This window comes from Oreochromis aureus, linkage group 1 (assembly GCF_013358895.1).
Source record: "Oreochromis aureus strain Israel breed Guangdong linkage group 1, ZZ_aureus, whole genome shotgun sequence".
Classification (NCBI taxonomy): domain Eukaryota; kingdom Metazoa; phylum Chordata; class Actinopteri; order Cichliformes; family Cichlidae; genus Oreochromis; species Oreochromis aureus.
In genome coordinates, this window is record NC_052942.1 from 31,623,076 (window position 1) to 31,650,641 (window position 27,566).

The 27,566-nt window shown below is 38.7% G+C and overlaps 1 protein-coding gene across 4 annotated transcripts; it reads left to right on the plus strand.

Annotated features, from left to right (window-relative positions):
• Nucleotides 1-16: 16 nt before the first annotated feature.
• Nucleotides 17-21,611, plus strand: LOC116325613 (protein mono-ADP-ribosyltransferase PARP6). Of its 4 annotated transcripts, none has more exons than XM_039612561.1 (25): nt 17-294; nt 1,412-1,525; nt 3,686-3,779; nt 5,151-5,223; nt 5,735-5,812; nt 7,429-7,538; nt 7,782-7,842; nt 8,009-8,099; nt 8,283-8,349; nt 8,552-8,701; nt 9,834-9,984; nt 10,504-10,557; nt 10,958-11,053; nt 11,301-11,393; nt 11,633-11,758; nt 12,044-12,109; nt 12,503-12,570; nt 12,808-12,856; nt 12,994-13,106; nt 14,653-14,725; nt 16,413-16,482; nt 17,278-17,357; nt 17,648-17,711; nt 18,177-18,261; nt 19,302-21,611. In XM_039612561.1, exons 4-25 carry the CDS (start codon nt 5,221-5,223, stop codon nt 19,402-19,404), a joined length of 1,851 nt encoding a protein of 616 aa, XP_039468495.1. In that variant the 5' UTR covers nt 17-294; nt 1,412-1,525; nt 3,686-3,779; nt 5,151-5,220; the 3' UTR covers nt 19,405-21,611. The 4 variants fall into 4 exon arrangements, 3 of the variants coding, with proteins under 3 accessions (XP_039468495.1, XP_031602426.1, XP_031602425.1); XM_031746566.2 differs by having other exon boundaries at nt 7,444-7,538; nt 10,426-10,557; XR_005613140.1 differs by lacking the exons at nt 16,413-16,482; nt 19,302-21,611 and having other exon boundaries at nt 10,426-10,557; nt 18,177-18,250.
• Nucleotides 21,612-27,566: the final 5,955 nt, after the last annotated feature.

Below are 27,566 nucleotides of genomic sequence, written 5' to 3' on the forward strand. Positions count from 1 at the left end.
AAATAAAAAACGGCGCGGAAGGATACAGAGATGCGTATGGTAGTGGTTTGGGCGCGTGGACGCATCTGTGAGGAGGACCTGGACATGTGACTATGTGTGGGTTTCCCGAATAAAAGTGAGGAAGATGAAAAATGCAGTAATTTGCTTAACATCGTTATTCAGTCTCCGTTTACAGGCCCCGTAGTATTTAAATGAATTGAATATTTCTTGTTGTCTTTTGGCTTCATTATTGCCTGGACGTGCTATCTGCTGCTTAGTGTAACATGGGAAGCATCATCAGACGTGCTGTAAACGGTAACCGACTTGTGTGCTGTCATAATATATTTTTTTGTTAAAGTTAGTTGATGAAAGATGGTTAACAGAAAGAAAAAAAAAAGAGACCCAAACGCTTTTTTAGTGCCCCTCCTATATTTTGTAAGCTCCCAATCAGTCAGCAGTAGACAGAAAAATCTAACGTGGGCCTCGGAAATTCTTTATAGACTCTAACTCCATCTAGCGATGAAAAATGATACAGCAGTCTGGTTATGGTCAGTTATATAAGTATGTGCGTTTTGTTACTTAATATTGAATATTGTCAAAGTACGTTCTCTTAAAATATAAACATTAATTTCGGTTATTTGTTATGTTATGTTATGTAAATATTATTTGCGCCTTATTTAAATTATTATTATTATTATTATTATTATTTACTTTAAATCATATTCGTAATTTATAAATACAAACTATAGCAGGCATCCCCAAACAGTGGCGTGTCCCCCACGGTTGAAGCAGGTGGGGTAATGATGACCAAGGTAAAAATATGACATAAAATTAAGATTTAAAAAACATTTTTGGAGAAATAAGGAAAGAAAATAATAACATTCAAATTGTATTGATTTTTAATTGATAAAAGTTGATAGAATGTGTTAGGCATAAAATGCTTCTGAAGTTGTGAAAACTTTTAAAAGCCACTGGACTACATTAAAAACCTTCCTGTGTTAATATTTTATACCAATTCAAAATGTAAATGCATCCTGCATGAGGGAGAGAGAGAGAAAGAGAGAATGTAAACTTTTGGGGGGGTGTACATTTACATTTTACCACTTGGCAATAAATACACATAACACGGATTTGTGTCTTGCATACAGTACATAACTATGGAAAAAAATGCTTGCCACAGTGATTAATTATCTGGTTGCCATAATCAGCTGTGAGCCGAAAGTAAATCCTTGACACAGGCACAAATACATTTTAACTGCAGTGAACAAAATGTTTAAGCTCTGCAACAAAACTTTCAGATAATCCTAAACATGTAGTTTACAAAAACAATAAAACACAGATGTTATTTTTTTGCACTGCTTCAAAAGCCTGCACTTTCCACTGCAGGTGTACCCCCTTTCCCATGTTACATGTTTAACTCACCTGTTAACAGTTGTGGTAGCACTGCTACTCCCACTGCCCATGTTGCTGTCTCTCTGATTGCTGGCTTCCTTTACCTGGATCCCATCTACTCCAGCATCCAAGGCCAGTTGACACACCTTCCCAGGTGAGGAACAGACCTGCTGTTCAGTCTCTTTGTTCACTGTCCAAGCTCTTGGCTGTCAGTCAGCATTAATGGCTGCTAAAGCCTGTGCCATGTTGTACAGTAAGACAGTATGAGAATATGCTCAGATAAGTCTCAGAGATGAGCAGATAGAACACCTTAATGCTGCTAATACTGCTCTAGTAAAACTGCCTCCACCAGTGCTACCAAAATAAAACAGAATGGGAAGTACTTGGAACCACGGATAAAAATCAGTTGATACTGTTTAATATTATTTGCTTTAACAAAATGAAAATCACATTTACATTACATGATTACAAACACATAAATATACATATATATATATACCAAAACATGGTATTGTGTCTTTTTTTCTCCTAACCCCAAATAGAATAGTGATGATGTGGTCGCAGTTTTAGCAATCTGATTATGCTGAAAATGGAGTAAAGATAATGACCTAGACTAAAGACAGAGTTTTCAAAGTGTGGCCTATTGCCCAGTGTTAGCTGTTGGTAACCTGGTAACCTTTTGTGCAGACAACAAGGTTGACAAGCTTGACAAACTTCTGTTCATTTCCTTCGTCCACTTTATATTGCACTGTGATATAGCAGTTCAGAATAAGATCAGACGGATGAATTTTGACTCCTCTATACTAGTCGTCATAGCAGACTAAACACTAATGAAGAAAAATATAGCTGCTGTCTGGAAAATGGCTGCTCAGTAAGGGTTAGAAAGCTTGTTTTTCAAAAACCAACAGAAACCTCCACCCTAAACTGAAACATTAGAAAAATGTACAAACAGACAAAGGGTTCGTGTGTGCAGTTTTCTTGTGTAGACTTTAATCAAAAGCGATTCCCTTAATTTGGCAACCTCTTGTCTAAATAAGTCTGCATATGTAATTTAGAATATTTAGATTGGCTTCTTACCTTCACAAATAAAGTACCAGAAAGTTTAAACTCTGTAAGCTGATGAAATCACTGTGAATGACGTTAAAACCCATATTTATAGTGTTTCATTGGAGTCAGTGCACTTTAGTTTGCATTATTGTGGGACAAATAAATGTCTTATTTTCTTCTTCTGGCAGCTGGTTCCTTTTGGGGTCGCCACAGCAGATCAAGATTCAAGTTTATTGTCATTTCACATGGTATTTTTGCAGAAATGCACAGGCTGAAACAAAATATTGTTTTTCACCAGGCCTCTACAGTGCAATAATCAGGAAAAAATAAGAATACACTAATAAAAAACCTAAAATGAGGATAAATAACAATCAAAAAGCAGCTTTCCAAGACACTCAGCAAACTCAGGTGTAAACAATCACACTCTTTCAGCAGATCATCTGCGCATCTGCCTTTATCTTATCCAATACCTAGCAGTTGGGTGGGTAAGGGGCTGTCCCAAGTATGTCTGTCCAGACTACAGCCTCACAACAGACAAGTGGATGGACACCTGTCCATTAATCTTCCCATTCTTCAGGTCAGTTCTTAAATAGATACCGAGAGATAAAGAGGGTAAAGACTGATTAGCTGAAAGGCCATTGTCTCACACATGCAAGTGAGTCTATTTTGGAGACGGGAAAGATGATTTTCTTATAATGTTAATATAATATAAGTCACTTTTTAAAACATAATTGGAGTGTTAGTATATTATGTTGCATGAAATATTTATTGCATGTAACTCCATGCTGTGTAGTATACAGTGCAAATGTAGCTTGTGGTATAATTATACTATTTTTATCTTAAATAAATTTAAACAAGACGTGAAGCACTAAAATATCAACCAAAAGCTGCCTCCAAAGTAAAAGAGCACACTAATGGACACTGACTTATGCAACCACACCACACGCAAACACACAGGCAGATGCATACACATGCAGAGCCATTTTTCCCCCTTATTTCTCAGCAGCAGTGCAGTCAGCTGCAGGTCACATGACTGGCTTGCCTAGTCTCACTGAGCATGCTCAGACACCTCAGTGTTGTCAGGCAAAATATAAGAGAGCAGTAAGAGCAGAGATCTGTAATAGATAAACACATAGGCTCTCACACACTAGCTGGCTTGCCCACAGACGCACACCACAAGCATTGACAAACAGACATTTTAGAACATTTGGATTGTGGCTCTGGTTTGGTTTTATTTTAAAGGACTTATTGTCATCTATCATTTCAGTGGAAAGCAGCCGCCGAGAGAAAGGCAGGTGTGCCCTTTAAGAGGGAGAAAAGCTGAGGCAAGGACAGCATCCCAGTCTCCATCCTCTGTGGAGGTAAGTGTGGATGGATGGGGTTGGTGGGGGGGTTCCAGAGCATGGGGGGAGGGGAAAATACGCCTGACTGCCTCTGTGTTTAAGCTAAATAGTTATCAAAAGGAGGAATGGGGACGGCTAAATGTGTGTTTGTGTGGGGGTGGGCGCTGTGTCAGTAACTATTGGCATGTGAGACGACAGAGGCTCCAGGAATGGCGGGTTAGGGAGCTGGGAGGATGTAGATGCTAGCACGGTTGAGAACAGCAAGGCAGCAGGCATATAGAGAAAAGAGAAGAAGCTAAAGAAGAAGATACGGTTTTGAGAGCAGCAGTGTTTAATGAGAATTTACTTGTGTGCTATTGTTGTAAGAAAGGGTGTTTACAACAATGGGAAGAGCGTGATCATGAGAGTGATCAAAAACATATACTCATAATTTTCATGTAGACGTACTGAAATAGGCCTAGTCAAAGAAGACATGAAAAATTGGTATCCTTTTTACTATACTGACCTATATATCCCATGAATGGCTTTGTGTATGTCTGTTCTTTTTTGTCTTCTTCTTTTTCCAGGCATTCAGTTTTGTACTGCTAAGCTATGTTGCCACCTTGTCGTATTTTACACCCCTCCTAGATCATTTCCTATTTTGTTAATTTTGCATTCATTTTATTGTTTGATGTGGGCTGGACTATGTAAATTGTAATTTTCAGCAGTGCATTGTTTACATATCTAACAGAAGGGAGCGACTGGATCATTTAGATATTTTTGGCAATCATTGTGACTGTTGTTTCTTTTGAGGCAGCTATTGTTTTCTTGCGTTAAAAATTACTTAAAACTCTAGTGCTCTTTTTAGGCTAACTCGGGGGAAATTAGCTCACAAAATATATATTTTTTCACATTTGTTCCTCACTCCCATAACAATAAATCACAGTCTAACAATGCAGTGAGATAACTAAATGTGCTGCTTTAGCCTTGTGTCTACAACAGGTAAGGCCTATAAAAACCTCTGCTGCTTTGATATTTTTAGGTTAAATTCCTGGAATAAAACAAACAAAAAAATGGAAACATCCTTGGAACTGAACGTACAGCACATATCTCCCACACATTCTCTCTGCAGTGATTAATGCCACTCTGAAAGAAGGCAGAGATGGCTGTTGCTAGGATACATGGCAAGGTGAAGTGCAGAAGATTTAAAGAAAAGAGGAGGAGGGCACCGTTTACAAAGCATGGCGTCACTTGCAGTGGCCTCTTTGTTTCTTGTTTTTTTATTTTTTTGTTTTGTTTTGTTTGTTTTTAATGTTATATTTGTATTTTTCCAAGGTTATGATACTGAGGAGTAATGTGAGACTGTCAATCAAAGCTCTGCACTTTTGTGTTCTCATTCCTTCCACCTAGAAACAGGCTGACATGGTTGGCACTAATCAAAGGCCCAAACCTGTCTGAGAGAGCCATAACAGCAGACCCAATGGTAAGACAACTGAGAACCTATTCATTACTTATCATTAAAATGGTGTAAAAAAAAATTTGGCTTTGTTGATGATATAGAAAGCTTTACATTAAATTATATTGACGTGGCAACATAAATAATTTCCAAAGGCATTTAAACATTAAATAACCTAGATCTAAGTATTAAATATAACATATTCTTCTGGTTTATTCTGTTGGACCTCTGGGTTTCAGGCTTTGCTGGAAATGATAAGAAACAGAGTTCATTTTATTTATAAAATCCTATTTTTGTAAAGTCATCCTTTTTCATTGTCATTTGAGGATTCATTTAAAAAGGGTTGAACTGAGAGAATATCCTGTCGGAAATAAATCGTGTCCCTTCATCTCTCTCTTTGCGATGCTATTTAAGCAGTATTTTGAAGCACATGAAGGAAGTCTAAATAGGGAAGTGGGAGATGAAAGGATGATAGAAAGAGGTTGCTTTTTCGTCCCACTGCACTATAATAGCTTTTTCACAATGTGTGGGCCCACAGGACATCAAAGGACAGTGTTGGACAGACGAGGAGTCAGATGGGGAGAACGAATCAGAACAATTCCTATATGGCATTCAGGTACAGCAAACACTATTACCATCGCAAAATCTCTGTTGAATCTGTTGTCAGGATATTGGCATTGTGTTTTTACTACTAGTGCTTATTTGTGGTTATTTCTAGTTATTTAAAATTATGTGTTTTTTAAAAAAATAGTTTTTCCCAATGCTATTATACATTGACACAAACAAAACCACAGTTAGTTTACAGGTTTTGAAATACATATTACTTGTATTGTTAATTTCACCTCACGTTAGGATAATGTTGGTAAGTCAAAAACATGTATGGTGTTTATTTTAAGCCTTCTGTCATTATTAAATCCTCAGCAGTAATAACTGAGAGTGTTATGAAGGAAAAAGTAAGCCTCATATCTTTGGTACAGTGCTACAGTGCTTTTTTGTGATATTATAGCCCAGTTGGTACAAAGGTAATCTTTTAACAATTTAACATGCATGAGCAGAGAGCTCTACTTTTCAGTATACTGCTACAGACACACGTTTATGTCAGGAGGATTTTTTGACCCAATAGTAACTGCAGACAATAAGTCAGAGGTCAGCAGAATCATTTGGGATGATTCTTTTGGGAACTGTAAATATTCAGACCAAATGTCACGGCATTGTGGTGAATAATTTTTGACATGTTTCTCTCCGATGGGCCAAATGACTGACATTTGCATTCTAATGCTGTGCTGGAAAAACGCCAAATGTATTTTTAATTAATTACAGAATGTGATGCTGTGTTTTATGAAGTGTAAGTGTTTATATTACCATATGTGAGGATCTGGGAATGTTGTGTTTTTATTCAAATTAGGATCATAGTATTTTCATTTACTATTTACACCTTACATAACCCCAAATATCCCAAGTAATCCCAAGTACCTCAGTCAAATTCATTTCTGATGCACATATTTAATGTATCATCTCATCTCAAAAAGTTCATTGCTTCACTCTCATATAAGATCTTAACATGTTATCCTTTTTGTGGTTATCTTGCAAGTCTTTTGATTGAAATGTAAATCCAGTCTGGGACTTAACGCTCGTTTCAGTGCAGTCAGAGAACATGAAAGCAGTGTAGTGGAGATAAGAACAAAACTGTGTGATCTGTTCTACACACTCAGCTGAAGGAAGAGATATCAACTCTAGATATCAGGAACATATATGACAGACATAGTACATTTTATTTAGGCTTTTTAATTTTTGTAATATAAAGATTAAATACCACTCCATATCATATTGTTCAGATATCCCATATAAGTTATTAACTATAGTTTCATATAAAAAAAATGCTTTGTTATAAAGATTTTGTTTTTGAGTCAGAGCTTGGCAAGGTCATAGTAAATCATACTGTGTATAAAAGTAATGAGCAGCTAGTTGAAACCTTAAGCTGGTACAAATGCAAACTAACACAAACAGTGAATGTTGTGTGCAAACTGTAGCAATATCAAATGTCAGATAATTCATTTTGATAAGCAATCTCTAATTTAAGATTTAACTTGAAAACTGTTTTGAAACACAATAGTAACAAGTGCTTTGATTTTATCTGATGGGACTGTGGGGTGTGTGGGGATATGTTTGATTAAAAAAGAAAATAAGATTAGGAACCACTGAGAATTCATTCCCTGCTATAACTGTGACCAGTGCTGCTTATTGCAGGGGAGTTGTGCTGCTGACCTGTATCGACACCCTCAACTGGATGCAGACATTGAGGCTGTAAAAGACATCTACACTGACAGTGCTATCTCTGTCAGGTACAGCATAGATAGTAAGACACACACACACACATATTCGATCAAGCTGTTTAAGTTTTGACTAGTTTTGAAAGTAATAACTAAGTAGAGATAAGATTAAACATGCTTGCACTCTGTTATAACTAGTTGGGCCAAAAGAGAAAAAAACAACCACCCTCAGGGTATAACCACGTGAATTGGTTAGAGTATAACTTTGATTACTCATGATAAATTAACTCTACATGTTGTTGTGTTTGTGAACAGGGAGTATGGAACCATTGATGATGTAGACATCGATCTTCATATTAACATCAGTTTCTTAGATGTGAGTCTTCACTGGAAACACCTCCTCCGATTTTGCCTGTTACTATTCTAATATTGACAGTTTGCAAAGTAGAATGCATCATAAAATTATAATCTATTTATATTACAAGAAATGTCTTTAATTAGGATGCTAACTCTGTATATTTGTGTGTCTGTGTCCGACTCAGGAGGAAGTTGCGACGGCATGGAAAGTTATCAGAACAGAACCAATTATTCTGAGACTTCGCTTTTCTCTTTCTCAGTATCTTGATGGACCCGGTGAGTAAAGATGTCACTGTGGATGTTGGTTTTCTGGAAGGGACTTTGTATTTGTGCTACTCAATGAGTTTGAGAGATGAGTACATTGTGCGCTGTACAAGAGGGAGAATGGGGGGGAAAAAACAAACACAGTTTGTGTCTATCTGTACACTATGTGTAATAATATTAGTCATCTTTATTTAGAGCCGTCAGTAGAAGTGTTCCAGCCGTCAAATAAAGAAGGTTTCAGCTTGGGCCTGCAACTTAAAAAGTAAGTGATGTAATCTCTTAAATTTGAGACCTAAAAAAACTCTATACCTGTACCATTGTGAGCAACAGCTGCAGAAACATTTCAGTTAGTATCAGTAGCTTAGTTTAACGTAATAGTAATATTTAGTTTATGAGAAGGTATATTTGGCGCTGATTGAAAGATAAATTTAGCATCTTCCTTCCTGACTGTCATGTTATCACAGGATCCTGAGCACATTCACCTCACAGCAGTGGAAGCACCTCAGTAATGAGTTTCTCAAGGCCCAGCAGGAGAAGAGGCACAGCTGGTTCAAAGCCGGAGGGACCATCAAGAAGTTCCGTGCCGGGCTCAGCATCTTCTCCCCCATCCCAAAGTAGGTATCTCTCTCACACTTTAGCTTCACAATTGGTAAATGACACTGGAATCCCGAGTAAGATTTAATTTCTGATTTCGGTCTTTTTTTGTCATTCAACACAAATGCATGTTTGCTTTCTGTGTAGTCTGTTTGTACTTTTGTTATTTACTGACATAATATAGGCATAATGAGGGAAGACATTGACTTTTTTGAGAACATCTCATAGCTGATTCAGACTGTAGTGGCAAGTGCTAAAATGCTATGTTTCTCCAGTTAATTATCAAAGTTAGTTATCAGTCTTAGGCTGTAGGAAATAAGCATATCTGCCGAAATAAAAACAAAGCTGAAAGCACAAATCATAAATCATATGGAACTTAAGGTTTCATGATACACAATACTGTGCGCATCTAAAGTTTAATGATTCATTCTCTACCTACGTTCATAAACAGGATAAATACACCATATAAATACTACAAACTATTAGATGAACTATATCAAAAAAGACAAACAGGAATGGTAGCTCTGACTCAGCATTGTGAAGACTGACTGAAATTCAAACTTTGACAAGCACAACCAAATTCCCCTTTGGGTAACTACAATTTTTGGCTTCTGACTTCCTCAGACATTCTTTGACAGTTATTGGTGCATAGGGATTAAATCCCAGCCCACTCAGTGGAGGTCAGCTCCTCTAACTACTAGCCTGTCTTGACATCCTCAAGACTTGACAAGTCTCACGTCAAGGTGGTACATAGATTATATACTGAGAGCAATGGTAGAAGTCAACACTGGCTCTTGCAGGTAACAGTTAGTGACTCGAGCTGCTGTCAGATTTCAGTTGTCAGAGTTAGTATTACCTGTTAGTACAGTATGAATCACTAGAGCAGAGTGTGTACTTCTTTAGAAGATGTCACTACAAAATTGTCCAAGCCTATAGTCGACAAATATATTACAGTCTAGATCATATATTATTATAAATGATACGATTTTTAAAATGATATTGCTCATAATTAAGATTTTGTTGTTAGCAGCATTATAGTAATACCAAAATGTGTTCTTTAACATTAAAATCTAAATGCTTTATGCTCTGAATATGTCATATGTCCTTTGAAACTCTGAATGATAGCTTTCTTTGTATTTTGGTCTCTGTCAGGTCTCCAAGTTTTCCTCTGATCCAAGACACAGTTTTAAAAGGGAAGCTGAGTGTCCCTGAGCTGAGGGTGACGCGCTTAATGAACCGCTCCATCTCCTGTACCATGAAGAACCCTAAAGGAGAGCTATTCAGCTATCCACCAAATAGCCAGGTCAGAGCAAGTCTTGCAAAATCAACACCCAACTGTGAAATACCTTTCAGTTTAAATGTTGACTTGTGTACTCCTTTCCCTCTTTCTCAATGAATATATATTTTAACTGTCACATGTCAAGTTTTGGTTGCAGTGTTTACACCACAACTCTGAGGCTCTTAACTTTACTTTCTTTCCACTCATAAAAGTTCTGTTGTAGAAACTTATAATGCTATAAGTTAATATTTTAAGTACTGGAAATTGTTTGTGCTGTTATTAAGAAACTTAAGCATTTTGTTTTGTTTTGGGGTTTTTTATGTCTTAATCCACTGTGATTCACTCTGACCCCCTTCTCAGTCACCCGCCACCTGCACTGTACCCACCTGAGTCTTTCCCTACCCTTACCGTAACATGGCTGGTGCGCCCTTTCCCATAATGCTTTGTCTTCACTTGACTCATCAGACTGTGGCTGTCCCGGCGGCCAGGGCCCCAGCGCAGATTACCACGAGGCAGCTGATTGAATTGTTTTTCTCATCCCAGGCGGGCGGCCACTGCAAGAACATTCCTACCTTGGAGTATGGCTTCTTAGTGCAGGTTAGATCTCAAAAAGATGTCAGTCCACTTACAAAGCCACTTCTACATTTTGTCTCAGTCATGGCTAAGAAGAAAGTAAACTAATTACCAGCTGAGCATTAAAATACCACATGATTGTTTGAATGACTTAAAAATAAAAAATAATAACTGGTGAGTAATTTATAAATGGCTCCGGGATTTCATCATTGTTAGGTGTGAACCCACGCCATACAGTCTGTAGATTCTATTAACTCCTAGTATTGTGTAACTGATTGTTGAGCTCTAAAATGTCATGTTATTCTAGGACCCAAAACCATGGCATTGTAACAACTTTGCCAAAATAGTCAGCATTCCTTTGAATGGCAGTGCTGAAGGTGACAATTATAATTCAGAACACTACTCTGCTTTCCCCCCCAAACAGATAATGAAGTACTCAGAACAGAGGATCCCCACACTTAATGAGTACTGCGTGGTTTGTGACGAACAGCATGTCTTTCAGAATGGATCCATGCTGAAGGTACCAGAGGCAAATAAGAGAAACACATAGATGTAGAAGTATGAGAAGTGGAAAACATATCAGTAAAACTTGAAACAGATTTTTTTTCTGTCAGTAATATACATATACATAATTCTGGTTGAAGATTTTCTTGCTTACTTAATACTAGAGTAAGCAAATGGGAAGACTGTGTGAGTTAATGTACCTTTTTGTGTATGGGTAGTAGATTTTGAAATAGGTGTAGTTTAATCTTTGTTTGTTCATGCAGCCTGCTGTGTGCACAAGGGAGCTGTGTGTGTTCTCTTTCTACACTCTGGGTGTTATGTCTGGAGCTGCAGAGGAAGTGGCCACCGGAGCAGAGGTGACCACAAAACTTTGACAGTATAACAAATAATGCACATTATTTGGATTTTAGAGTCCATTTCTTTAGATATTAGATAAAAATGCTGAAATATAGATAAGAACAAAAATACCAATGTCAACATTTTGATCCAATTCTGATTACCTGTAGCTAATATGTGTTATTGGAACGAACACAATTTCAGTCATCAGCATAAACTGAAGGCACAAAATATAAATATATAATCCCTCTCTTCCCAGGTCGTGGACCTTCTTGTAGCTATGTGTCGAGCTGCCCTGGAGTCTCCTCGTAAGAGCATCATATTTGAACCTTACCCTTCAGTTGTTGATCCCAATGACCCCAAGACTCTTGCCTTTAATCCAAAGGTCAGCATCCTCACTGCATGTTATGTGATTTCTAAAGATCATATTTAATTCCATCATGACATTTAATTTGAAAAAGACTGCATACCTGCATACTGCATACTTAAAAAAATGACTTTTGCCATCAGAACAAACTAATATTATTGTTACAATTAATTTTTCTATATCATATATTTCAAACTAATGATCAAACCTAAGACCTGTATGTCTCCAGTGATTTTAGATTTCTGTATGTTGTTCTCTCTCTTACTGCATACAATGGATGTTTGGCTCAACCGGTGAACACAGAAGAAGAATTATGAAAGACTACAAAAAGCACTGGATAGTGTAATGTCCATTCGGGAAATGACCCAGGTACAAGAAGGAGGTGGGAGGGAAAGAAAGGACATAATAGTAGAGTAGCTTTTTTTAAAATGGGTTGAAAGGCATGTAAAATGCAGATAAAAATAGCATCCCAATGTCTTTAGAAGTAGGCTTTTATGTGTATTGAGATTACTGACAATATCCGTTCACATTTTTTTTAAATTTAAGGAACTGTGCTGTTTAATCTTCATGGACGCAGTTTTGTTAATCAAAGTGGTATCTTCTCCGTGCTACATTTGTTTACCCACTTGTTACCTACTGTGGTTGGACTGCATCTATAAGATGATATCATTATATAATATTCACATCACAAGTAAAAGCTTACTCATTTGTTTTTGGGAAGGACGAAAAAAAAAAAAAAATCACATTTGCATTTTTTTCCAGGGTTCATATCTGGAGATTAAGAAACAGATGGACAAACTAGACCCTTTGGCCCATCCCCTGCTACAGTGGTGAGTAAAGACAATCCGTTCTGCTGTGTTTTCACCTTCTGGTATTATCTACATCACCTCACTGTCATATTGCCATGGGATACTGGGATACTTGGAAAAAAAAGGAAACATCTTCAGTGGTTTGTTGTTTTTACTTTGACAAGTCAAGATGTCTGCTGTGAGTAGTATTAACACGATGCTATTATGATAAAATATAGTTTATATACATATTTGAATCTCTCCTCTATGTTTCTACAGGATTATTTCCAGTAACAGATCTCATATCGTCAAGCTGCCTCTCAGTAGGGTAGGAAACCAGAACAATATTGCCTTATGTCCCTTCTATAAACATTTTTGAATGCTATATTGTGTAATTTGATATGTAGTCGTTCCCTGTCCACTTGTCTCTGACGTTCTCTCGTCTCAATGATCTCACCATAACAGCAACTGAAATTCATGCACACCTCCCACCAGTTCCTCCTGCTCAGCAGCCCCCCAGCCAAGGAAGCTCGTTTTCGCACTGCCAAGAAGTTATACGGCAGCACTTTTGCCTTCCAGTGAGTTACACTTCCAATTATTTAGCATGTTGTCAATGAATGAATTTAAAATTTTAAAGCCTTTTAATGCTTAAGAAGTAAAACCATTTAGGCTGTGCTGAAGTATCAGAAAACACTTAGTGGTTATTATATTTATAAGCGTGTGGCTGGTGGGAAATATTTTCTGAGGAATCAAATTCTTTTAATAATTGATGTCAAATCAAGCATAGCTGCTAAAATGAATGCATAATTTAGCTTTGGAGCGCTATACTTTGCAAACATGAACATGTCTCAGTGTAACACCTGGTCATTATGCATTTGCTGAAAGGGGCCACTTTAGCAGATTTTTATGGAACCATAACAAATAACAGCACAGAGCAATGGTCATTCTCCTGGACTGAGAAACCACCTTTCTTAGCCAGCACATGGAGCCAGCAATATCTGTGAGATACAGATTTGTACTGTAGCAGATGGGGCTGTGCTGAATATTTTAGATACTCACAACCCATCTGGGCACGTGCAGGGTACAACTAATTCACCAACAGGGCTAACGGTCTCTCTGCATGATGGTTCCTACTAGAAATTTAATAATCAGATAACAGAAAATGCCAAATACTTAATTTAGCCTGACTGCAATTTTTTTTATATTGATATAAATAGAAGCATGACTTTCTGAAAAAAAAAAAGAGAGACCATTTCACATATAAATGATTTAAATGGCACTCGCCTAATGTTTCTCAAATCACCAAATAATATATTTGAAAAAAATCAGTAGAAAAGTAACCTTTTACTGGGTCATGATTACTGAAAATAGATGTTGTTGCTGAGATTCATGTATTTTGGTGTTTTGAGCAGCAGAATCTAGCTTCATCATATTCAAGTGAAATCCGTACAGCTGATATTTGCAAAACTTATCAACTAACACCAAAACAATCCAGATGGATAAACAGCACCACAAGTCAGCTCAAAAACACAGAAATTTGATTTGGGGGTGAACTGTTCCTTTAATTATGCTCAAAAGCTGATTACTTAAAAATATAAAAAAAAACTACTTGCTCGTGTTTTAAGGCTTAATTAACCAATATAAATCTGAAAGATTGTGATGTTATCTTCTCTTTTTTAATGAATTAAGTTGTAGATTTTGTAGAATGTTAAATTATTAAAAACCAAAAGATTTATAGCTTGTTTAACCCTTTCTTTTTAAAATTAAATTAAAAAAATCCTCTTATGCAGTAATTTACATGCTGATAAATGCAAGTATATTCAGCATCCAGTTGCTCATCCCTGTTGCTGCTCTCTCTTGCCAGTAATAAGATTCAATTACCCAGTTCATGAAAAATGATGAATTTTAAAATAGAAAAACTATAAGATTAAATATTTTGTGATAACATATTTTACAAAGATCTCTATGAAAAGAGAACAAAATGTTTGCTTTTGTTCATTTTTTTCCAGTGTTGAACAGCAAAGATCGAGCCAATACGAAAAAGTGATTCCACACTATTACACTGTTATATTCACATGGCATTTGTTTTATCTTCTTATCTCTCCCTCTCTACACTTGCTCTAGTGGTTCCCATATAGAGAACTGGCACTCTGTTCTGAGAAATGGACTAGTCAATGCCTCTTATACCAAACTGCAGGTATGTAACCCTGGCAGTTAGCTGGATGCATCTCCTCTCGGACAGCAAACCTGCCCTTGCACAAAGCAGGCTCGCTGTCCGGCTGATTCATTTTCACAGTTAATGGATGCCAGCTTCCTTTTCATCAGCTTTGCAATTGGCATTTTAGCAAGCAGGGCACACTAGGAGATTTTCCTTGCCAGCGTCAGCCTCTTTCTGCCTTCTCTGCTGGCAACAGCAGACAGCATGTCCCTTCCTGTTGTGGGACAAAGGAAGTGGGCTGTGGTGTCAGCTGAGAGCCTGTGTGCCCTGTTGGGGTCAACCATCTAGAGCACTGAGTAGGTTAGATCTGTATTTAAAGGACGCAGAGGACAAGTTCTGTGGCAGTGAGTACAGCCTTCAACAGAGTGAATAGGGATCTCTATTGAAAGGTTAGTAACTGTCACTACTCTTTATATACTCAAAGTTAGGACTAATATTTTATATAAATTATTCAAATGTTTATATAAAACTTGTTAATACCAAAGCGGAACAAATGACCATATAAGAACTATAGTTTTCCAGGAAAGAAGGGCATACCACCTATCCCAATTATATTTGTGATACTTGTAATACTTATTAATTTCCACATTTGTTCTCACTTTTATTTTGTTGTAGTTGTAATCAATCTGGTCTTTCATAGATAATTCTTAAAAAAACAAGGGAAAAGATTTGATCTTCAGAGAGCACAGACTGTCTCATTTGCACAATACAGCTGATAAAGACTGCTGCTCGGGAGAGACTCAGGCTTGTCCTGAAAATAGATTAAACACAATTAAATCTGAAATCTCAAGGATCTTTCAGCCATGATTGCTCTATCGTGCTGATGTGTTTCATTTATGCCTTCTTTATTCTCCAACTTTTTGAAGTCTTCATCTTTGATCTTGCTTTGGTGCTCGTCTGCCTCACCCTTCTCTCTATTTCACCTTGAGCATTGACACTCTTCCTCTGTCATTGTGTTTCACAGCAGGAGGAGGAGGATGACTGAATCTGCCTTTAGCTCCAGCCATCACACAAAATCTCTTGTCTCTTGTTCCTTTTCATTTCTTCCAGATGTGCAATGTCCTGACTGCTGTCTCCCTCATGCATTCCCAGTCAAGTGGCTCTTTGTTCTTCCTCTTAATTTGACTCTTGGTCGTTACACATGTGGCCCTTCTGTTTTCCTCCCTGCAGACATTGCAGAGAGAAGGCTCGCCTTATAATCAGTTATCTTTGTACTTTGTTTCCATTTATGTCTACATTTCAAGTTTCATGCAAGTATTACTTGAATACCTGGACATTTATGCAAAAATTCAAAGCACAAAAATCAAGAGTATCACTTGATCTCTAATGCATAATGTTGAAAGAAGTTAGCAGGTGTAACTATATGAATTTCTTCAGATTCCTGGAACAGTCTCTCTTTGACTCTTTGCTTTCCACTTTGCAGAATTTGGATTTGCACTTTGCATGTGTGGGTGTATTTAGTATGCTTGGTTGTTGAGGGGAACTGTCACATACATATTAAATTATTGACATTCACAGGCTAATTTAAGTACAGTTGATCTGAGATGAATTTCACTGTATGTGTTAGCATTTCCAAGTGTACATATATATATATATATATGTGTGTGTAAGGCTGTCCTGTGCACATGCTCAGTGACCCTTCCTTCCTGCTCTTTTCAAACCCAAGCTGCATGGGGCAGCGTACGGAAAGGGCATCTATCTGAGCCCCATCTCCAGCATATCTTTTGGATACTCAGGTAGGAACGGTTCATCACCATTCAGACCCCTGTGTTCCCCCATGTTCACCGAGTATCCTTTGTGTTTGCTACATGGCCTAATTGACATCCTGGAACACTCCATTTTCACTTGTGGGTGCCTGCCATGTTATCCTGTTGTGCTGTACTGTGTTTCCATTTTTGGGTGCTGGGTCTCGGGCCTCTGAGCTTCTGTGCCACCTGCCATGCCATGCTTCATGTTGTGGCTGTATAAAAATAGGTTTGTCATTGGATTTGTGTGTTTTCACATTTTTGGTTTTCATCTGCCTTTGTCAGTTGAGGGTTGCAAAGATGTTTCAAGGCTTATAGGGTTTGCTGGCGATAATAAGGACTTCAGCACAGTGTGTTCCTAGTGGGGGCCATCTATTAACATATGCTAACTTGAAGAATGGATGTGGAATTCTTAAAACAAAGCAAAATACTTAACAGATATTACAATTTTTGACATTACATCTACTTGGTTTTATTTTCCCAGCTACTTTCCCAAGTACTACATTTTTTAAAAATATATTTACAGTCTAAAACAAGTACTCTTTGAACTGTTTATCAATACTGAAAATGTCTCACGCTGAATATCTGGTTTTTTGCTTGTTTTCCATGTAGCATGTATTTGGTACCATTTAGGGCATTGAATTTTATATTAAAGTTGGACCTGTTGACAAGGACATCAAAAAGTTCACCGAGAAAGTTTTTTTGTTTCTTTTTTTCCCACATATTGGTTGAGTTGAGGTAAAGTTGTTCTGACTGTTTTTATTTGTTGTGTGCTGCTTCTTGCAGGAATGGGGAAAGGACAGCACCGCATGCCCACCAAAGATGAACTAGTGCAGCGTTACAACCGCATGAACACTATACCACAGGTGAGGGACAGTGAAGAGTCCCAGTTATATTATACCGATCCCTTAAAAGAGCTCTCCCATTTCTTTTTAAAATAACATTGATGGTTAGATGAGAGTTGGTGTCCAAAAGACAGTTTGTATTTTTGGATGTTTTTCATGCTTTAAACACTTGTATCTTCACCTTGAACCTAACTGTTGCAAACCATATAATTTCAGTATTTCTAAACATTCAATATTTGTCTTTTGGATGCTTCAGTTACATCATTGCCTTTTCTGTAACAACTAATTGAGTGATGTTTGCTTTTAAACAGAGCCGTCCTATCCAGTCAAGGTTCCTTCAGAGTCGAAACTTGAACTGTATTGCTCTTTGTGAAGGTAATATTATGTAGGAGGTGTAATATTATTGGCAGATGGGTTAAACTGAGTCACATCATTATAGCTTTTTAGAAATAAATTAACTACAGACTAAATGTGACATGATGTAACAACTAATACACACATTTTTTATATTTTCTGGTCGACCCTTTTCAAACTTGACAAACCTTGATAAAGTAAAATCCAAATAGAGTCCTATTACAGACTAAAAGATAATATAATGCAATTGCTCTTGCTATGAAGTCATGGCAATATGATCACTGCTATTATTGAAGGAGACAATAAAAATAAAGATAGAGTGCATCACTTAGAATAATAAGGCCATATAATACATTTTATGCTGTATCAGATAATTCCGAAACAATAGCAACACTACAATCAAAGCAGAATAAGAAGCACTGTTGTTACAGTTTACCATTTCTAATAACATTCCCTTGATAAAACACAGTTCTCTGATTTTAACAGTTATCACATCAAAGGATCTGCAGAAGCATGGAAACATCTGGGTGTGTCCGGTTTCTGACCATGTCTGTACTCGCTTCTTTTTTGTGTAAGTATTTCAGTACTTTCAGCGCCTTGATAATTTCAACAGAATTCTTGGAATTATTACAAAATCAAGTTGACTTACCCATCTAATTTTGTCATTGTCGCTCTTGAATGCATAGTTGGTGTTTTTATGTTATTTTGTTTTTTGTTTATTTTTTATCTGCTACACTGCGTAAAGATGAAGGTGATTTGAAGATCTGGATTTTTTCCTACCAAACAGCAGACTTTATCAATATGTTCTCTGCTGTTTTCTGAGTTAGAAAATAATTTTTAGATTGCTTGAAGTCTAACTCAAATGACAGGTAAATATAAATGAACTCTAATGCTATGTGTGTGCTTATCCTTATTTCCAGAATGGAGAGTGTGGTTAGAATAAAAAGAAAAAGATGTCAGAACACAACTCCTAAAATCATTTTTCCTTGCTCCACAGACAGGAGCATCAAGCCAAACCTCAGTTGTTCCTATTAAAGGCCTATTTTCTTAACACCTCGATTAAATCTTAATCTTAAAATGAAATAAGGTAAACTATATTTGGAAAAACTGAACATGATTTAATGAAATACAGAGTTTTAGTTTTAAATTATTTGGGGATGAGAGTCTGGTAGGACAGGACACCCTGGAGTCTAGACACTAGTGATGGTAGAGATGAAGCAGGTGGAGACTTGGATAAGCAGCTCTGGCCAGGTAAAGATGAAGAGGAGGTGGGTTGCACGAATCTAAGTCTGAAAGGCAGAACGACAGAAGCGCACTAAGATTTGAAGTGTATGTAAAAGCGGCTTGCAGAAGGAGGGGAAGAAAAAGATTAGGCCTGATTGATCACAACAGAATTTAATTTGACAGCGTGGGAATGCGGAAGTGATGTAAATAGATGAGCAGCCCAGGAATGCAGGCAGAAGAATGAATACAGATGTTCCTTATTAAAGTTGCACTTAAGCGCCATTAAGCTGGGCAGTTATATCCCCAAATAAAATGCAGTCGAAAGGACAGGGACGTTATCAAGACCAGGTGTTAAGCAGAAATATAAAGTGTTCTCTCTATGCGCAGATATGAGGATGGCCAAGTAGGAGATGCTAACATCAACACCCAAGAGCCTAAGGTGCAGAAGGAGATCATGCGTGTGATTGGGACCCAGATCTACTCGAGCTAATGGAGGTTCACCAGCAGTGTTTGGATCCATACGTTTCTCTGTGGGAGGCACACAGGCAGGCAGACAGTTTTAGCGAATGTTTTCAGCTGGGCTGTCCTCAGGCCTGATAATGAAGGATGAGGGAGCTCTTAAGCACATTATTTCAGAAGTTGTTTTGTTCTGGTCTCTTGTTTTCTTTTTTCTTCTTTTTCCGAATTGTTACACCTTACATGCTCATTTAATCTTCAGTTAGGCTTAATTGGGGCAATGTCTTCTTTTCTCAGTTCATATCATTAAAACAAGTGAAGAAAAATGGCAGTAGGCATCGGATATATTATCAACACACACTCTTCTGACCTTGGCTTGACTGGGCTTATTTCTTTTTTGCTGCATTTTTACTGATCCTTTGAACTCTTCATCTCCATTTATTTATTTATTTATCTCTGTGAATATATAGTAAAACAAATAACCATTCCAAATGGTAATTGTTCCCTTTGTGGCAAACAAGTAAGTGATGGATTTACATACACATGGAATTTTTTATTTTTTTATTTTTGTGTTTGCAAAGTCTTTATCCCTTTTCTTATTATTCAGTGTTCTTTCAGTAATGATATGAATTAATGTTTGTGATATGTTTAGCCCCTGAGCAGCAAGTATTGCTCTGTCGTTTCATCCCTGCATACTCAATGAATTTCCCAGAATCCAAAACACGAGGTGTTGGTGTGGTTTAGACTCAGATCACATACACATTAAGCACTTTGCTTTTGATGTGGGGGTTTACCATGATTAGAATTTTTCACAGAACGATTAAGACAGTTTTGATTAAGGATGCACTTTAAATCTTTAGAACCCCCAAATGTCAGAGCTCTAAAAAAAAAAAAAGCTTTGTTCTCTCTGGACACATTTGTGACAAAAAGAACAAATTTAATAAAATTTCCTTGAGGATTCATACATTGAAAAATTTGCTGTTGATATTTTTATGAAATTAAGACATTGGCATTGTTTTTGCTCATTTTAAATGAATTCAGTTTATTGTTTTGGTAAAGATCTGTTTCTCTTCTTTCATTCCACAATTACGATAAAGTGGACAGTGTTTTGTTGTGATGACTTACCGCTCCATCAAGGTTTTGTCTTTGTTCCTGTTTTGAAGAATAATGGGATTTGTATTTCTTCAACACAAACAGTTATTTTGAGCATTTAAAAACCCAGTTGGGGTGACTTTGGTTGTCAGGTTTGACCTTCAAAAACAGCAATATGCAGCAAAATATATAGGTGAAATTATACACATTACTCTTGTCTCATTTGATGGAAAAAATGTTGATCAGATTTCATATAACATGTTACATCAAATACTTGAAGTTTGTTTTCTGTTTAAAAACTACCACAGTCTGTCATATACGCCTTTTTTAAGTAGTCTTTACTACTTAAACATCCAATGAATATCTCAATTTAAAATGAATATTTTTGTGTATGAACTACACTGACCAGTGGATCCACAGACAAAATCACCTGTACATAAAATCATGGACAGTTTTCTAACTACAAACATTATCTAGTCCAGGTGAGCTCACATCCTTCTCACCCCTAACGCAACTGAGACTGGATATTATATAGAGGTGCATGAATGTGCAACTCTTTGGTTTCACGTTGGAGAATGGCAATGTTGTATAGCTAAACAAGTTTATCAGTTAGTCATGTACTGTATGTATGTATGTGTGGCTTTGTATTTTCTTGACATTATAATAGACATTGCACTTACTCAGCGTTCGCCTAAACTGGACAATTTGACTGTCCTTGGGCCTGCAGTAGACGGGAAGTGGTGAAAAAGACATGATAAAATAAATGTTAATGGAATCAGCAAGACTAAAATATCCAACATCTTAACTGTGTTTGTACTAAGATGGATTTTGTCTTCTGAAACTGACCACTGAATGGACTTGTGGGGCATAAAAACAAAACAGATTGTACATAAGGACACTGGAGAGCTTGCTGAAATGTATTGCCCAGAAAAAGATGGACACGTACAGCTGACCCACTGTGGGACTTGGGACTCTTCTAACAGCTGATGCCTGTTTTTGCCAAGACACTGAGTGTCTTTGAGAGTCGTTTCTCTCGCTGACTGTAACTGGTGAGTAATGTTTTTGACGATGATGTTATGACAGTGATGGTGATTATGATCGAGATGAAAGGGGGCGATGCAGACAAAAAAAACAAGAATAAAGCCTGGTTTTGCACAGTCTTATTCTCGGCGTCGTTTTGTTTATTATATGTGTGGAAATGTCTATTGTTGCTGAGCTTTTGTGCGGCATTTTAAGCAGAAGGGGGCACTATTACTCCACCACCGCTTAGACTGCTCGAGTCCTCTGTCCTGTTTGAATCCTGTGTTGGTGATCAACATGTTTTCATGTGTATTCGCGCTCACGTGTATATAAAGGTAAGGCAGTATGCTAAGTAAAAAAAAAAATTGGCATGTCATAGAGAAATTAGGTTTCGCATTTGAGAAAACCGAGTCATAAATGTGTCAGTCTTTGATGATTATCGTGTAAAAAGCAAGAATGCTGCACAAAAAGAGAAGCTTGAAGCCATCGAATCAACATATACTAAACTGTACCCAAAGAAACACAAAAGAGATGTTCGTATGAAATTTACTTTCGGTATTAGCGTTTTTATGCAGTCACAGGAAGACCAAACTCGACAATTGCAAGTAAATAAAAATATAGGTGATGAATTAGCATACAGTTGCAAACTACATCACACAGCGCTATGCTGATATAAAAACAACAAAACTGAATGGGCACTTGAGTGGCATATATTTTGTAGAATCTCACGCGATAGGCCTACCGGTGCGAGTTATGTTTCTTTTTCGTTAGAAACAAAGTCTTTGACCTTAAACATCACCGTTAAAACTAACTTTGCTTCTTAAAAACAATGGATTTAGTTTTTTTAAATAGTAATGCAATATACCAGTATACAGACATGCCTGTGCAAAAGTACTTACAACATCTAAATGTTTACAATTCAGGGCATCAGAAATTCATTCAAGTTGTTATTGATTTCTTTTAAATTTAATCTCTCCTCCTCAAAATATTGCAGGGTATGCCTCCCTCTCAGAGAGGATCACTAATATTTGTTGATCAGCCAAATGCTCACTCTGTTCTCCCTCTCTCTGTCTCTCTTGCTCTCTCTGACCACAGAAAGCTCTTTCCTTTCAAACCAGTTGAAAACAGCACATTGCTACTTTGCTGCAAAAGTCCAGTCTGATGGCTGTTTTGGCTCTGGATGTACTGTATGTGTACGACAAATGCTGGGTGTGTAGAAAGTGGGTATAATCATAGGGAAGCTGAAGCACTCATGGACCCTTGAAAGGCACTTTATGTGTGTATTTGTGGCTAAGGTAATTGGGCCCCTCCCCTTGGTAAGCTGACCCATTTGACAGGGCCTGTGGTTGGGCCCTTGTACTGATATTTGTATATATGTGTGTGACTAGCAGATGATGTGTATGGTTCATGTGTTACTATGATCTCTGAAACCCGGCCCTCATGTTGGACATGGTCCTCTGGTTTGGCTTTCTCCCCCATTACCAAAGCCAGCTGGCTGATGGCACACAACTCCAAATCCCTTCGATCCAACCGAAGGGATTTGGTGTGTAGTTTAAGCTTTGACCACTGAGGGGAGCTCTGGTGCTATTCTGCTCTCCCTTTGTTTCAGCCGGTTTCTTTGCATACTTAATTTACACACGGGTAAATACACATAGGGCATTAGCACATGCGCACACATACACACACACACGTACACATAGGTAAACACACACTACACAGTGGTTGTTTGGTCAGATAAAGGAGTAGTGACGGGAGGGCAGAGGGTCACCGAGGGTGTCTGGCCCTCAGTGGAAACGACTGCTCCCAGCCTCCCTTTCTCTTGCCTCAGTAATAAGTGTGACCGTTTGATTCCTGCACAAAAGGAGCAATTAAAGGGAGTTGTTTAATCACCCACACTTTTATTGAGCTCGGGGTCTCTTAGCTTGCAGCTCAGGCTCCCGTCGTCGGCAGCAGCGGGCGACAGGAGTGACAGAGAAGGTCGGTGGTTTAACGGGGCGCGAAGGGGTCTCGTTTGAGTTAAGACTTCGCAGGCTACTTTGCACGCTGTGGAGGCCCCTGGGACAGAGACAAAGAGGTAGACGAGACCAGAAGACAGGTTGGCCAGCCAGGCAGAGAGATAGATAGACTTAAGATCGAGGGAGAGAGAGACTAGAGGGCAGAGTTTGGGGGACACATCAGAATCAGAATCGCTTTATTGGCCAAGTAGGATAAATGTGCAGGAATTTCTCTTGGTCGTGTTCTTGTAGAGATGGCAACATTTTTTTGCAGTGACACAAAGCAAAAGAGGTATTTGAGCACATGACAGTGTGGTTGCACTTGTTGAGCAGGTGTGGAGAATTCCCAGAACTGCAAGAGAGTCAGTATTTAATGATTTTGAAGAGAATTGCATCAGCCACAGTATGAACAAAGCCTGAATATGATTCTTGTACATTACAAGCAGCGCAGCATGCACGGACTTGTGTGGATGCTGTGAATGCAGGGATTGCATACAAACACTTTTTTTTTTAAAACACAAAGAGAAAGAAGAAAAACAACAGAATTGGATTTTCCTACTTTACAGTCAGCCCAGAGCCCCAGTAAACCCAAACTCCCATTCAAAAGAGTACCAAGCACTGTCAGTGTCAGTGCTTTTTATCGAATTTTCAGCCTGGGTGTTACTCTATATTTGTGTATTTACTCTATATTTTTCCTTTTTTTGGCGGGTGGGGGGGATTTATATCACAAAGTGTAAAAGACTAGCACCACTGTGTGGTCACCAATGGGAGAAGGGTGTGTGCGCATGTTGGGTGGATGGGAGGGTGGCATTAGAAAGAGATAGAGTGTAGATGAGGATGAGTGGGAGAGGGAGGGAGGAAGGGAGCACACCATTGCTGCTCATAAAGCCAACAGCTGTGTGGGTAATGTTTTGTGACACCAAGCCTCTCCGAACCCTTCTGTTTCCCAGAGAGCTAGGAGACGCCATATTCCGTCGTCACAAATGGCTCTGTCATTCACCCCCTAAGTCTTAATTATCGCTCCCGGTTTTTTGGCCACGTTTTGTTCAGGCGTATGGATCCATCTGCACGCTGTATAATTCCACTCCGCAATTTACAAGTGGCATTTATTACAATGGCCTCTGCAGCATCTCCTCTTTAACACTGGCAGCCCTTTCCAGAAAGATGGGGGGGAACAAAAGAGCAGTGCAATCTGGCAGCAACAGTGCCCACCCTCAGTTCCCTCAAATCTCTCTCGTCTTTTTTTTTCCATCTGTACCCTTGCTCTCTGTACGACTATCTCTCTCCACCCCCGTACTACTAATTTTTCCGCCTCTATTTGTGTGTGTCTATGTGTGTGCGTGTGTGTGTTTTTTCCCTTTGTTATTAATTTAATTTTTATGGGATTCACAGTACTTGCGCAAACCGCCCCCTATCTGCCTCGAAGCAGAGGAAAAGGAAATAGCTGATGTTGATTTTTTTCCCCCTGCCCCCCAACACCCCTTCATAATTCATTTTGGATTAATTCCCCTGTCTTCAGAGACAATCCTAATTCTTTATTATTTCCACTTCACAGGCTTGATGACATCCCCATATCCACATATCATATCCAGGGGAAACTTTACACCCAGCAGACCTTCTTGTTTTCTCTCCTCTTTTCCTGTCTACTTTCTCACTTCCACCATGCTTTAATTTTCTCTCTCTCTACCTTTTGTTCATACGCATCTCGCTCTTCATTATGATTCTTTCTATCTGCTTCTCCGTGTCTTTCCCTGTACGGTGTTTCTCACTAGAGTGAAGTTACTTGTTAGTTTCTACTCAGCGGCTGGGTCTATAGAGAGAGGCAACCAACAGAAGTCACCTGCTTGTCTCGCTCTTTCACACACACACACACACGTATACACCTTCCCGCCTCTTTCAGTCGATATCATAATATGTGTTCTGTGTATGTCATGTCTGCTCATCTCTTCCTATTCATATGGGAAAGAAATGACACTGAGTGTTCATTGCCATTAAAATGCCACTGGGGGAAAAAAAAAACTACATTCGTCACTTGTCTTCCTTTTCGTGTAGTGCTCCACGTACTCCTCTTTAATTCGCTCACAACGCTCACTTGTCGATTTCTTTTCTTTTCTAAATGGTCAATGGCAAGAGGGCACTCTGGTTTTTGTTCTTTCTTTCTTTCTTTGGCTTAATTTTTTATTTTTTTTTGCATGTCAGGTATAATTTCTTCAATCTGCCTTCTACAAATTTTCTTTGACCATTTCCACCACTGCCATGGGTGTTTTCCCTTTATGCCACATCTACTAAGCACACCCTCTCATTCACTCTCTCTCACTCTCTCTCTCTCTCTCCCTCACACACACACACACACACACACACACACACACACAATGCCCCATCTCCAATTCACTATTAAGTGGGCCCTGAATTTCCCCTGAGCTCTGGTATGGTGGCGGCTGCCTCTGGAGTCCGGCTGTGCTAGATGTGTTGTCTGCTCCGTTACCATTCAATTACCCTCCTGTAATCTGACAGGCTCCTCATGGCCTGCACTGGGACAATCACTAGTGTGTGCGTGTATGACTGTGCATGTCTTTTATATAAGTGCACTTCTCTCTCTCTCTTTCTCTCTCCCTCTATTGTATTTGGTGTGTGTGTGTGTGTGTGTGTGTGTGTGTGCGCACGTGTGTATGTGTGTCTGTCTGCTATTATGTCTGTCTCTTTGAGGGCATTCCTGCATTTCGGATGCGTGCAGAAGCAAGGATGGTTTTTGTGTTGTATGCCTTGCTTTTCTGTTTCTTTCCCTATTACTTCTCCCATTCAATGCCTCCCTTAAATCTCAGGCCTAAAGTCACTTGACATCCTGCTGCACCCAGAAAAAAAACACACACTGATATATCAGAAGAGACTCAGTCTTGCCACAAATGACCAAACCCAACATTTTGTTCTCTTATCCCCTCCATTATTGTCTTGTCCTCCAATCGCTGTCTTGTCTCTTATCACTTTCTTCCCTCTGTTTTTCTTCTTCATTTTATCATGTTCCCGTAATCAATGTCCTCATGCTTTTTCCTTTTCATCTTCATCTGCTCTTACCCCCTCCAACCCCACCACGTCTGTGTGAGGCAGGCTGGCTCTCGGTGTTGACCTGAGAAGGACTGACATTCAGAGGCCGGTCCCCTGCCTGCAGCACTGACATTTCTGCCAGACTTTGATGGCGCCTTTGAACAGAGATGTGTGGAGGGAAGAGCTGCCTGTCTCTCCGCCTTCCAGCAGCTCTAGCTCTGCCTCTCCACTACTCAAAGTGAGATGTACTGTAGCAGATTGCTCTACCATTGCACATGCCGGGACACAAGCACAAACATATACAGGAACAGAACTGTGCATACATACATACACTGTGTACACACACCTGTACTCTAACATTCATATATATCTGTACTGATGATGTTATTCGCATATGAAATGCACAACCACACATGCTCACACACAATCACATAGCTCCTGCTGGGATGCCTTCAAAGACCCTCATTGCGCCCCTGGGATAAAATTGGCATGGGTAGAGAGACAGAAGAGCAGGTTGTTGGATGGGACCTGGTTATCGCTCCCACCTCTCCTCTTTCTGCTGAGCACCCTGCCCCCTTCAAAGACACGCATGTCACTCAAGTAACGCTGTAGCATCTCCACTTGTTCTCCTCTTCTTCTGCATCTGTTGTGCCTTCCAATCTTCTAGCCGCTCCGCCCTGCATCACGTTCCCTTTATTACCAGTTTTTCCAGAAGGTTACCAAAAACACAGGAGAAATAAATAAATGACTGAATGAATAAATAAATAGGGGAATACAGACAGAAAATCAGTTGATGGGTGTTCCTCTTCTGACAATCAGTGCAGCGTGATGTAAAAAATGTAATTCTGTAGTGATACAGTGAATGCCAATGTTTTGCCATGTTTGTTGCTTTGGCAGATACTCCCATCTCTCCACTGTCACTACAGGGAGTGGGATTTTTCTTTTTAATGTGTTGGAGTTAGGGACCAAAGCATGTGGTGCACTTTGAGTCTAATTAAAATGACTTGGCTATTTTGCCATGCATTGGGTCTTTCAAAGAGAGGTGGGT

Excerpts from the sequence above, each read along its gene's own strand:
- LOC116325613 (XM_031746565.2), top strand. Across the intron at positions 8,702-9,833 it reads ATCTTCTCCCCCATCCCAAA|GTCTCCAAGTTTTCCTCTGA; the intron begins GTAGGTATCTCT and ends GGTCTCTGTCAG. Across the intron at positions 12,857-12,993 it reads TCAAGCTGCCTCTCAGTAGG|CAACTGAAATTCATGCACAC; the intron begins GTAGGAAACCAG and ends TCACCATAACAG.